The following is a 12,005-nucleotide window of genomic DNA, read 5'->3' on the forward strand; positions in this document are numbered from 1 at the left end:
AATTGGAAAAGATGAAGTAAAATTGTCCTTATTTGAAGATGACATGATATTATACATACAAATAACTATGGAAGAAATTGAAGCAGTCATCAAAAAGCTTCCAGCAAAAAAGAGCCCAGGACCAGACGGCTCAGGGGAGTTTTACCAATCTTTCAAGGAAGAAATAAAACCTATCCTCCTCAGACTACTACAAAAAGGTCAAGGGGAAGAAACACTTCCGAACACATTCTATGAAGCCAGCATCACCCTAATACCAAAACCAGGTAAAGACAACACAATGAAAGAGAATTACAGGCCATTATCCCTCATGAACAAAGATGCCAAAATCCTCAACAAAATCTTAGCAAATCGGATCCAGCAGTACATCAAGAGGATCATACACCATGACCAAGTAGGAATTATCCTAGGGATGCAAGGATGGTACAACATCCGTAAATCAATACACGTGATACATCACATAAACAAATTGAAAGAAAAAAACCACATGGTCATATCAATTGATGCAGAAAAAGCATTTGACAAAATCCAACACCCATTTTTGATAAAAACTCTCAGAAAGCTGGGAATAGAAGGATCATACCTCAACATAATAAACGCCATATATGACAGGCCACAGCCAACATCATACTAAATGGACAAAAACGAACACCATTTCCCCTAAGAACAGGAACAAGACAGGGATGCCCACTCTCACTGCTCCTGTTCAACATAGTCCTGGAAGTATTAGCCATTGCAATTAGACAAGAAGTAGAAATAAAAGGCATCCAAATTGGAAAAGAAGAAGTAAAACTGTCCTTATTTGCAGATGACATGATATTATACATAGAAAACCCTAGAGACTCCATCAAAAAACCACCAGATTTAATACATGAATTTGGTAATGTAGAAGGATACAAAATTAACCCCAAGAAATCTGTGGCATTTCTAAACACCAATAGTGAACTTGCAGAAAGAGAGATTATAAAAACAATCCCATTTACCATCGCACCAAAAAAATTAATACCTAGGAATAAGCTTAACTAAAGAGGTAAAAGTCCTGTACTCAGAAAACTACAGGACGTTGAAAAAGGAGGTAGAGGAAGACATAAAGAGATGGAAGAACATACCGTGGTCTTGGATTGATAGAATCAACATCATTAAAATGTCCATAGTACCCAAAGCAATCTATAAATTCAACGCACTTCCCATTAAAATACTAATGGCCTACTTCAAAGATCTAGACCAAACTCTCCAAAAATTCATCTGGAATAAAAAAAGACCCTGAATACCTGCAGCGAACCTGAGAAAGAACAAAGCAGGTGGGATCTCAATGCCAGATATCAAGCTGTATTACACAGCCACTGTTCTCAAAACTGCCTGGTACTGGCACAAGAACAGACATATAGATCAGTGGAATAGAATAGAGTTGAGAAATTAGCCCAAACCAATATGCTCAATTAATATTTGACAAAGGAGGCAAGAACATACAATGGAGCAAAGATAGTCTCTTCAATAAGTGGTGTTGGGAAAATTGGACAGACATATGCAAGAAAATTAAACTAGACCACCAACTTGCACTGTACACAAGAATAAACTCAAAATGGATAAAGGGCTTAAATGTATGACATGAAACCATAACAATTCTAGAAGAATCCAAAGGCAACAAAATCTCAGACATATGCCGAAGCAATTTCTGCACTGAAACAGCTCCTAGGGCAGTTGAAACTAAAGAGAAAATGAACAAATGGGACTACATCAAAATAAAAAGCTTCTGCACAGCAAAAGAAACCATCAAAAAAACAACAAGAAAACCCACTACGTGGGAAAACATATTTGCCAACGTCATATCTGATAAGGGCCTAATCTCCACAATGTATAGGGAACACATACATCTTAACAAAAAGAAGATAAACAATCCAATCAAAAAATGGGCAAAGGATCTAAATAGACACCTTTCAAAAGAGAACATTCAGAAAGCTAAGAGACATATGAAAACATGCTCAAAGTCACTAATCATCTGAGAGATGCAAACCAAAACAACAATGAGGTACCATCTCACACCTGTCAGAATGGCCATCATCAACAAATCAGCAAACGACAAGTGCTAGAGAGGATGTGGAGAAAAAGGAACACTTGTGCACTGCTGGTGGGAATGCAGACTGGTGCAGCCACTAAGGAAGACAGTATGGATTTTCCTCAAAAAACTAAAAATGGAACTCCCATTTGACCCTATGATCCCACTTCTAGGAATATATCGCAAGAAAACAGAAACACCAATCAGAAAGGATATGTGCAACCATATGTTCAAAGCAGGACAATTCACCATAGCTAAGATCTGGAAACAGCCTAAGTGCCCATCAACAGATGAATGGATTAGAAAACAATGGTACATCTACACGATGGAATACTATGCTGCTGTAAAAAAGAAGGAATTCTTACCATTTGAAAGGGCAAGGATGGAACTGGAGAGCATTATGCTAATGAAACAAGCCAGTCAATAAAGGAAAAATACGACATAATCTCACTCAATCATGGATAATAAAGATCATTACAAACTTTTGAACAATAATAGATACAGAGGGAGAGCTGCCTCAAACTGATTGTCAAATTGCAGAGGGAAGGCCAGGGAGGTTTGGGGTCAGGAGGGAGGGGAGTAAGAGATCAACCAAAGGACTTATATGCATGCATATAAGCATTACTAATGGACATAAGACACTGGGAGCAAGGGAGGGCAGGGGATTTTCAAGGGCCTGGGGCGGGGGGGGGGGGTAGAAAAGACACTTAGGTAATACCCTTTGTAATACTTTTAGCAAAAAAAATAAAAATATATAAATAAAAAGAAGAAATGTACTTAAGAAATGGAAAAATGAGCTCCTGCGCTGATGGGCCCAAGCTGGAAGACTAGAAGGTAGAAGAAAAAGAAAGGAATGGCAATAAAAAGAGAACAAAGTGCCAGCTGCTGTATGTGACAAGCTAAGAAGCTGCTGACACCCAGCAGAGAGCAACAAGCACGTGAGCGGCTGGCACTGAATGAGAGGCAGTAGAAGGGGAAAAAGCAGGACTGACTTCCTTACATTTAGGGAGACATACAGGCAAATGGAGCCCTGCTCCTGGGCCTGGATGTGTGGCCTTCTCCCTAGGTGCTCCTCTGGCAGGCCACTCAGTGAGAGAACTGAGACAGCAGAGGGCCAGAATGCAGTGGCAAGTGGGCAGGGAGCCTGTTCCTTGCTGGGCAGCTAACTGTCCATTGACTATGGGATCCAAGAGCACACTAGGACATCTCCCTTTCACTTGGTTGTATTGCCCCTCAGGGTGGGCCTCCATACCCCCATCTCCCCGGTGTGACCTTCACCTGTGTCCACTTAAGTGCTCTCCGGGAACTGGCTTGGGTTGTCCACTCTTCAGACCCGGGGCCTGTCACTGGCTCAGCGTTGCTTTACCACCTCCTTGATTGATGGGAAGGAGGATCACGAGGGGAAAGTCTTCTAACATTAGACCATCCTCCACAAAAGGATGTCTTATTCTTAGGATGGGACACAGAACAAAGCAGAGGTTTATGCCAGCTTAGTATTTTGCTGAAAAGAATGTAAATGTATTTACAGGCCACAAGAACTTGAATTCAAGAAGGGGCTGGATGCAGTGAATGACAGGCATGGACATGTGAGGCCATGGCTCTGGCTCCCTGGCAGGCTGATGTCCCTTTCAGTACTGGGGGCCTGACTTGTGCACAGGGAATCCCGGCCATGGAGGGGCCACAGGCCAGCGATGGAGGCTCCCAGTGGGGAGGAGTGTTTGAGTCCAGGGCCTGGACTAGCTCCCCGTGACGGCCCCAGAGCAGTTGTACCTCAGTGGTGCTCACTGGAAGCCACTTGTTCCAGTCCCTGTGGATGGCCCTTGTGTGTGCTGACCCACTGAACAGTCACAGAGGTGAGTGAGTAGGTACCGGTGCACCAGAAAGAACCACCAAACCAGAAAGGATAAATGGTGATGTGATCTCCTTGACCCAACCTCCACCAGCCTAGTGTCTGCCCATCACGATGCTCATGCCTTCTTACTTGTCCAGTAACTGCAGGTGGGAGAATCAGGTTAACATGTCATAGAGCACACCAGACGGTTAACATCCAGTTCTCTTTATTACTGACAATTATTCACAACCCTTCAAGCAAAGGTAATCCCCGCATCTACCACCCAAGCCTCAATCCCTCCCCATGAGAGATTCAGGTGCATATTTCAAACTCCTTAGGACAAATCTCCCCAAAGAAACCATCGAGTCCCCTGCCAGCATTTCCCCCCCAACCCCGAGTAGTTGTGTGAAACTGGCTGCTGTGTTCCTGTATGGTACAATTATGTCTGGGCTTCAGTGCCCAAGTGCCCAGATGGGCACCCAGCTAGACACTCAAGCAACAGGATCACAGAATGGGAGTTGGGTCATGGAAGGTTCTACAGCCACAGTGAGGACAGGGGTAAGCACAGAGCCAGACCATGCCGGGCCGCCCCAACTGCTGCAGCATCTGCTTCAGCACGGCATGCATCTGGGCAAGTCGGCCCAGGTTGATGGTGCCGCTCCTTTCCTCGTAACTCTCCAGGGGGGCCGCAGAAATCACGCAATACAGCTTGCTCAGCCCGACGATGTGGTGAGGCAGGTCCTCCAGGACGGTCATAGAGATGGGGTTTTCACAGAAACTGAGGGTCATGAGCTGAGAGCAGTGGCTCAGGGCAGGCAGGATGTCCAGGAACTGGGGGTCCATGATCCCACACTCATCCAAGTCCAGGTCCTGGAGAGTGGGGGAGGCTCTCTCTAACAGAAATTGGAGTGACCCAGAACTGATATTGGTCAGGTTGAGCCCACTGAAACTCAGGCTTTTGAGCTGGCTGACATTCAGGTGCTGGGAGAGATGTCTCAAGTCTCTTTCGAAAAGCAGGCAGTTAGTGATGGACAGGGTCTCCAAGGGGGTCTTCAGGCACCTGGGGAGACACAGAGCAGTTACATGTGGGGGATGGACCTGGTGGGCAGAGGCAGGTGAGGATGATCCAGGCCTTCAGGGTGAAGAGGCCCATGTCACCGAAGCCTACAGTGTTCCAGATGATGATCAAACCCAGCATGTTGCACAGTGAAAAGGGACATTCACGTCAGAGCAAATTTGAGTGGAATCTTTCTCCATCTGTTATCTGCTCCGTGACGGATCCAACTGGATGAAACCTCACACACTCCATTTACTCATCATACACCCCCAGCCCAAACACACAGGTGTTGTGAACATAAAGATGGGAGGTAAAGATGGGAGGAGCTCAGAAAGGAGCCTGGCCCAGGGTCTGAAGCAGGAGGCAACCAGTGCATTTTAGTATTGGAGACATGTCCCGAAATGCCTGCAACTCGGGCTTCCTTCCAGCCACAGCCTAGACCCCTGTCACCATCATCTCTTAGCCCAATGAGGCCTCTGGCAGATGTGCAGAAAGGGCTAACCTGGGCACAGTCAGGCAACATCCAGCGAGGGCCGCCACCCTCCAGGAACTTAGATCACTGCATTGTCCACAAACCACCTATCCCATCTCGTAATGCCTCCCTCCAGAATCCTGCATTTACCAGGCATTCTGTTTGCGAGAGCCTATGGCAACCCTTGGCAGACAGGTGATTGAGGCAGGTTTGGAGTGAAAGGCTGCCATGGCCAAATCTCTAAGTGCGGAACTTAACCCCTGAAACCGCACCTTTGATTGGCTTTCCCCTAGTCATTGCAATCCTCACTTGTTTCTATTGCATCATCTTCCCTTAGACACCACTCAGAAGGATTCCCAAAGCTACCATCCCCTGTCCCGAAGCCTCCATTACGCCAATTCCTAGCAAGGAGTCTCTTTACTAGCCTCTGTCCTAGTGCATACGTCCTACCTTTGTCTGGGGGGTTATGACACAACATGCAAGGAGACAGAGCAGTGAACAAGACACTGACTGTGTGGACCGCCTAGTGGCTCAGGCACTCTAGCACTGCTGAGGGACGGCACACGGGAGAGCCCGTCACTGTGCGCTGAAATGGAAAGGGACTCGCTCTGGTCGGCAGGGAAACCTCGCCACCCCTCACCTGAGGATCTCGTCCAGGCGGCCTTTGAGGATGGAGACATCGTCCAAATAGAGCTCCTGGAGGTGGGGCAGGCTGAGGAACTGAGAGGAGACCAGGCTGACACACTGCTCCTCCTGCTCCAAGGTGGTGTGAGAAGACGTAAAGACGTGGGAGAGCAGGAACCGGCGCAGATTGCCCATCTGGCCCAGGTAAGGAGCGAACTTCCTCAGAGTGGACAGCTTCCAGGTACAGTTTACCTCCAAATCCTGGACAGAGTCCAGCTGCACCATATCCAGGATGTTAATGTTTTGCTTTGACATCGCAAACACCTTCAGCTTCTTACAGCAAAGGTGCAGCAAACCTCTCCTCTCGCTGACTTTCTTAATCAGGTAGCTGAGGGACTCATCAAGGACACCTTTCTTGAGGCAAAGGTCTACTAACACCTCCACGGGGGCCAAGGGTGAATTTGGCCTGGCCGTTAAGCTGTGCACTTTCCCCCTCTTCCTCCTGGGCTGTGGGGCCTCAGGCTCCAGCAGTGAGCACACATGGGCTCTGGTTCCGGCCCACACGATCCAGAACTCCTGATGAACTCTCTTCTGTAAATTAAGCACCTGCAGTATCCATCTCCTGTGGAGAAAATAGGAGATCTGCTGGGGTGCATTAAGATAACAAGGAATAAGACCATGAGTCTAGGAATCTGGGCAGCTGGGCCAGACACCTGACTGGACTTTGACTCCATGGCCCAGGAATCAGCTGCTCCTGGTGCTACTGGGGTCCTTCATGGTCCCCATTCCTGGTACCTTTAGGTGCCACCAGGAAGGAGTGGGCTCGTGTCCCTTGGGTCACCCTCGGCATCTTCATCAGCCCTATCTATCCGAAGCCTGTTCCCAGAATGACCCCAGCAGTGGCTCCAAGGCCTCCCTCAGCTCTCCCTTTGGCCCTGCACACACCCGGATCCCAGCTGTAACTGCTCAGATCCCCAGGGTGCTCCCAGGCTACTGGATCCCCTGTACCTGGGTCGAGTCTCCTGGGCAAGCAGGGCATCGAGTCCCTCCAGCACAGCCTGCAAGATATCCTGGTGAGGCTGCCGATGGTTCATCAGGGCCCACAGAGGGAGGCAGGGGAAGGGCCAAGCCTGCACCATGGCCTTCAGGACTTTGCTGTGCTTCCCAGCGAAGGCTGCCATGAACAGAGGTGGGAAGAGCTCCACAGGAAGCCACTCCAGAGCAGCGATGGCCGAGGCTTCATCCCTCAGCAGGCTCTGACATGCCAATTCCAGGAGTCTGCGTGGAGCCGGAAGGCTCATCCCCATGAAGCTGCTATGAAAGAGATCCTGGGAGACAGCCGGGAGCAAGGCATCTTGTCAGGCTGAGCATGAGCAACCCCGGTCTTTCTCCCTTCAGAGGGACCAGCTGAGGGCCAAAGGCACTGCTCCCGCAACAACTGGAGCGCCCCCAATTTACCACAACCCCGTTTTCTGCTTAGGGGCCGCAAAGCCACTCAGCCCTGCCTCTCCTCTGACACTGGCAGGACAAGAACCAGGCACCAAGGAGGGGTGAGATGACCACTGGACCCCTCCCACATCTACCCACTGGCTAGCTGGAATTCTGCTGTGCAGTGAGTCCTGGGAAACCAGAGAGATGATCCCAACCTTTCCAGGGAAAACGTTTCTGAGGATCACTGAAGGGCTGAAAACACCTGGAGTAGGGAGCAGCCCGTGGCCCAGGACTGCCTCTTGCTAAGTTCCAGGAAATAAAATAGATGGGGAAGATTAAGGAACACCCACACAATGGGTACCACTGAGGCCTTTGACACCTTTTAAATGAGGAATCCTAAAAGCAGCACAAACGTTTTCTAAAGCATGGGGTAGCTGCAGGTGAGAAAAATAACCATTAATTCCAACATGTACATTTTATTGTGTGCCCCTTCTATGAATATTAGAATGACCACTTTATCCCTGACAACAGAGGGCTCACATGTCACAAGTAAGGCTCCTCTCAATAAGAAACTGCAAGCCCTGGTCAGTGTTGCTCAGTGCGGTGAGCATCCTCCCATGCCCCCAAAGGTCTCTTGAGGGCTCCATTCCTAACCCCCGTTAGGGGGTGGGCAGGAGCCAGCTGATGGATGTTTCTCACATCAATGTTTCTCTCTCTCTCCCTCCCCCCACCCCCTTCCACTCTTTCTAAACATCAATTGGCTGTTATGAAAGACTTTCCATTAAGACCTGTTTTCACACGCACAGCCCGGTCGCTAAAAACTACAAAAAGGATTTTGCCACGTTGGCCTACAATAGGCTCCTTAGAAACACTCGACTTTCAGACACAGGGGAAACTTGCCCTGTGAACCTCTATGCATGGCAAACATCAAAACAGAAATCAAAACGTTTTGCATTAAGGCAAACCTGCACCCAGAGGCAAAGGCAAAGTCTGCTCATTTGTAAGGAAGAAAGGACAAATCTCTGGGTTCTTGGCCTGCAGGTCCTTGTGGACCACCTTAGGCTCCTGACTCACCAGAGGGGCGTGGTGAAGGGAGCCCTGTGCTCAGACCTGGGCATTGACTCTCATGCTCTAGCCTCTGTTCCCACCTCAGCCTCCTCGGAAGCCATTATACCTCGTCTGACCACACCTTCCTTTTGAGGTCCTAGCTGAAATGGCTACTTCCACCTGAGAGCAGAACCTTAGTCCTGGATCTCCAGGCATTTAACCCTGATGGGGTTTTGTACTCTCCACACCTCCAGCTGAACCCCAGGTCCATGCATGAAAGGAAAAGAAAAGGAAACCAAACTGGAAGTAGACTTGATGGGGGTGTTGGTGCCACATCAAAATTCCCTAATGTTCCCGTTAACACACCTTTAGGGAGACAGTGGTATCATCTCAAGAGAGAAAGAATTTCAATGCAACAGTATTGAGGACCAAACAGTCCCTGAGACTTGATGTTACCTACAATTGCAAATCCCGTGCCCATTCCAACAGGAACAGAGGGACAGTTGGTCTTCCAGATTTTGAGGAGCAAGCCTTCCCCAGAGGAGGTCTGGCCAAAATCACGTCTAGGGGCTGATCAGGAGTGGGGAGGGGCTGCACGTTTGTAATGGGACCAAGGGAATTACCCAGGACAAGGTGAACATTTGGGAAACTCAAAGACTCTGACTGCATACACTTGAGAACTTAAAAGGCTAGCGGTGAAGGAGGAAACTGGGTGGACCCCTTAAACCCAAGCTGACGGGGAGTATAGGCAGGAGATTCTGTCACCCTCCCTCTGTGGACGTAAAGGGCATTTCCTCCCAGAAGAACCAGACCAGCTCAGCAAACTGGCTTGAGAAAATTAAATGTGAAAACGTGGGTTGTGGAGAGGCCAGAGGAGGGGTGTGGCAGCTCAACCTGGGATGTGACTTATCCAATTCTGAAAGCCACTGAGGGGTGAGAGTCGTGGGCTCTTTGGAATCTTGGAGGCACAGAGAAAAATAAATGTGGGCCAAAAGACCTGTGTATCCTTATCAAGGAGCTGTGACAGAGGGCATTCTCTTTAGCTCAGGCATCCTCTTCCACATCCCAACCTTTCACAGGCAGCAGGTTAGTCCCAGCCAAGTTCCAGGGACTAACATGATTGCCAAAGTCTGTATAAATAACTAATGTTTGCTCAACCCTAGGGAACAATCCATGCAAATTTGGCTTCAAAAAGCTCCTTCTGGGCCCACGCCTAAAACTCTCACTCAGATCGTGACGGAAGATGTCCTCCCTCAGGATTAAGCTCAGTGCACAGATACACCTTCCCCTTCAGAAGATTTGAAGCTGTACTTGGCATGTAAGGATCTGCCATAGTTTGAGATATCCCCATGCTGTACTGGGTCACACATCGGATCTTTTGAAATTGAGGGAGAGACAGACAGAGAGAGAACCAGAGAGAGAGAGCTTGGGGGTTGGGGGCGAGAGAGCGAGAGAGAGACAGAGGCAGAGAGGAGCAACTTTTCTGCTCTTGTCTACCCCCTGCATTGTGATGCCCAAACAACTCTCATGTTCCAGGCAGAGGGACAACGTGACAGATTACCACAGTGGTGTTGACCAGAAAATTCCAGACTGGCTGTTGAGGTTTCTGGAAGAGGTTCAAACTGTAATGAGGTCAGCATTTGAGTCTAGACTTGGTATCATGGGCTTTTAGCCTGAGGGTGCCACCTGGGGGCTGAGATTTTCTCTTTAACACAGACATTATATGCACCAGGCGGAAACTGGAAAACTGTAGGAGCCCAAGCTCAGGCAGCCTCTATGAGATCCCAGTGTCCAGGAGATACAAGGAGGTAGTAGGAACCACTAAGAATGACCTAGAAACAAAGTCTGAGGCGAACATACCTTCTTCATGAGCAAGAAACACTCCTCTATCCACCCCCCCACAGGGCATGTGCTATGGCACAAGGGGCAGGAGAACTTCCTGCCCAGTATTGGACAGGCCCCGCCGAGTCCCAGCACCCACACATGAATTTGGGGGATGTTTTCACCACATCCTGGTCACCTGCCACCTGCTCTCATCATGGCCCTCACTTATGGACAGGACACAGTAGCCTCTGAGCCCATGAGGAGGGCCGTCCTCTGCAACCGCCTTCTCCAGTCACAAAATTCCTACTGCGATCCCAGGTCATCTGCCCTATGGACCTTTTTTTGAATGAAGGGGGGTCCTTAGAATGCGCTCCAAGTCTGGGACCCTCTTTATGCATCCCTGGAATGTCAGTCAGCCCATCATGAACCTGATGCTGGGGACAGCCACTGATAAGAGAAACCACGAGTTCTCCACAATTCTTCTGAGCTGCTTTGGAGAACATGACAAGCTACATTGTAGGGAAGGAAAATCAACATCCGAGCTGCCTTTCTGGATCCAAAGAGGCACCAAAGAGGCAGGAGGATGCCCTTCCTGGGATCCACAGCAAGCCCTGCCTCTGTGGGGCTTCACAGGCCCTGGGGAACAGTCCCCATGCATGGGCTTTCCCATCGTCCACTCTATGAACCCAGCCTTGGAGCAGACACCCTTCCACCTGGCTTCTTTCCCTCCGCAGTCAGACCTCTTCTTATCCTGACATATTTAGTCCTCTGTGCCTTTTTCAAACTCACAAGTCTCTGCTGGCTCTACCTGCCCTGCCTCTGCCCAACCAGACCTGGTTTCACATCAGCCACAATGACATCTAGACCTAAACAAGGGATTGTCCCTCCTCCCTCCTCCCCAAGGAGAACATGCCTCACATCCAGGACATGCCTGGGTCTAGACATTTAATGCCAAGGGCGGTGCAGGAGGGCTGGCAGGAGGCACTGGCACAGAGTGGACATGTTATCTGGGATGTCCCCGGGTCAGCTGATCCTTGCCGCCAAAGACAGACTCCTCTCCTCTCTCTCTTCAATCCTGGATTTACTCAAGAACATTCACTGAGGGCCTAAGGTGCATCCACTGCTATTCCGGATGATCTGCAGGGACACCTCATGAGAATGTCATGGTCTTCCTCAGAGTATCTCTGAGGCATGAACCCTCACTTGACTGAGCAGACAAACGAAAAAACAAAACAACTGGGCTGGAAAATGAGCAAGTCATAGGCTGCTCTTGCTTTGCACGGTAGAGCACGCCACACAGAATGGTACCTCCAGCTAATACCCTGCCCAGCAATCCTAATAACCATAGGAAAAGTTGTTATTTTTCAATGGCCATTACAAATTTTTATCACAACATTAAAAACTCTGTTATAAACATACCATACATGTAAATAAATAAAGTAGTAAAATCACTACTTAGCATCCTGTGATTTTAAATATTTGAGAATTAAAAACTGACATGAGCCTTTGCAAACTATTTCAAGACTAGTTTAAACATGGCTTGCGGGTCTTCAGCTCATACAACTTTCCACACAGCGTGAGAATCTTTTCCATGCCCTGCTGAACTGTCACATTGCTTTCTAGGTTTGGATAAGCTTCCCAGGTCCCATCCTTCCTGCTGCCTATG

At 48.7% G+C, this 12,005-nt stretch overlaps 1 protein-coding gene across 1 annotated transcript; it reads right to left on the reverse strand.

Moving 5' to 3' along the window:
- Window positions 1-4,388: 4,388 nt before the first annotated feature.
- On the reverse strand, window positions 4,389-8,851 carry LOC139000630 (melanoma antigen preferentially expressed in tumors-like). The gene is made up of 4 exons (XM_070402770.1): window positions 8,829-8,851; window positions 7,046-7,378; window positions 6,054-6,659; window positions 4,389-4,944 (listed from the first exon to the last, which is right to left on the reverse strand). The coding sequence occupies exons 1-4, from the start codon at window positions 8,849-8,851 to the stop codon at window positions 4,389-4,391; spliced, it is 1,518 nt and encodes a 505-aa protein (XP_070258871.1).
- Between the last annotated feature and the right edge of the window lie 3,154 nt (window positions 8,852-12,005).

Source organism: Myotis yumanensis, unplaced genomic scaffold, assembly GCF_028538775.1.
Source record: "Myotis yumanensis isolate MYYU_CA2020_CCGP unplaced genomic scaffold, mMyoYum1.0.hap1 SCAF_24, whole genome shotgun sequence".
Taxonomy (NCBI): Eukaryota; Metazoa; Chordata; class Mammalia; order Chiroptera; family Vespertilionidae; genus Myotis; species Myotis yumanensis.

Bases quoted from the DNA above. Each gene is read 5' to 3' on its own strand.
- LOC139000630 (XM_070402770.1), bottom strand. From the start codon at position 8,851: ATGTGGCACCAACACCCCCATCA. The intron at 7,379-8,828 runs AGTCTACTTCCA...TGCCTTGCTCCC, and splicing joins TGGCACCAACACCCCCATCA to GGCTGTCTCCCAGGATCTCT. The intron at 6,660-7,045 runs GTACAGGGGATC...TTTTCTCCACAG, and splicing joins GCCCAGGAGACTCGACCCAG to GAGATGGATACTGCAGGTGC.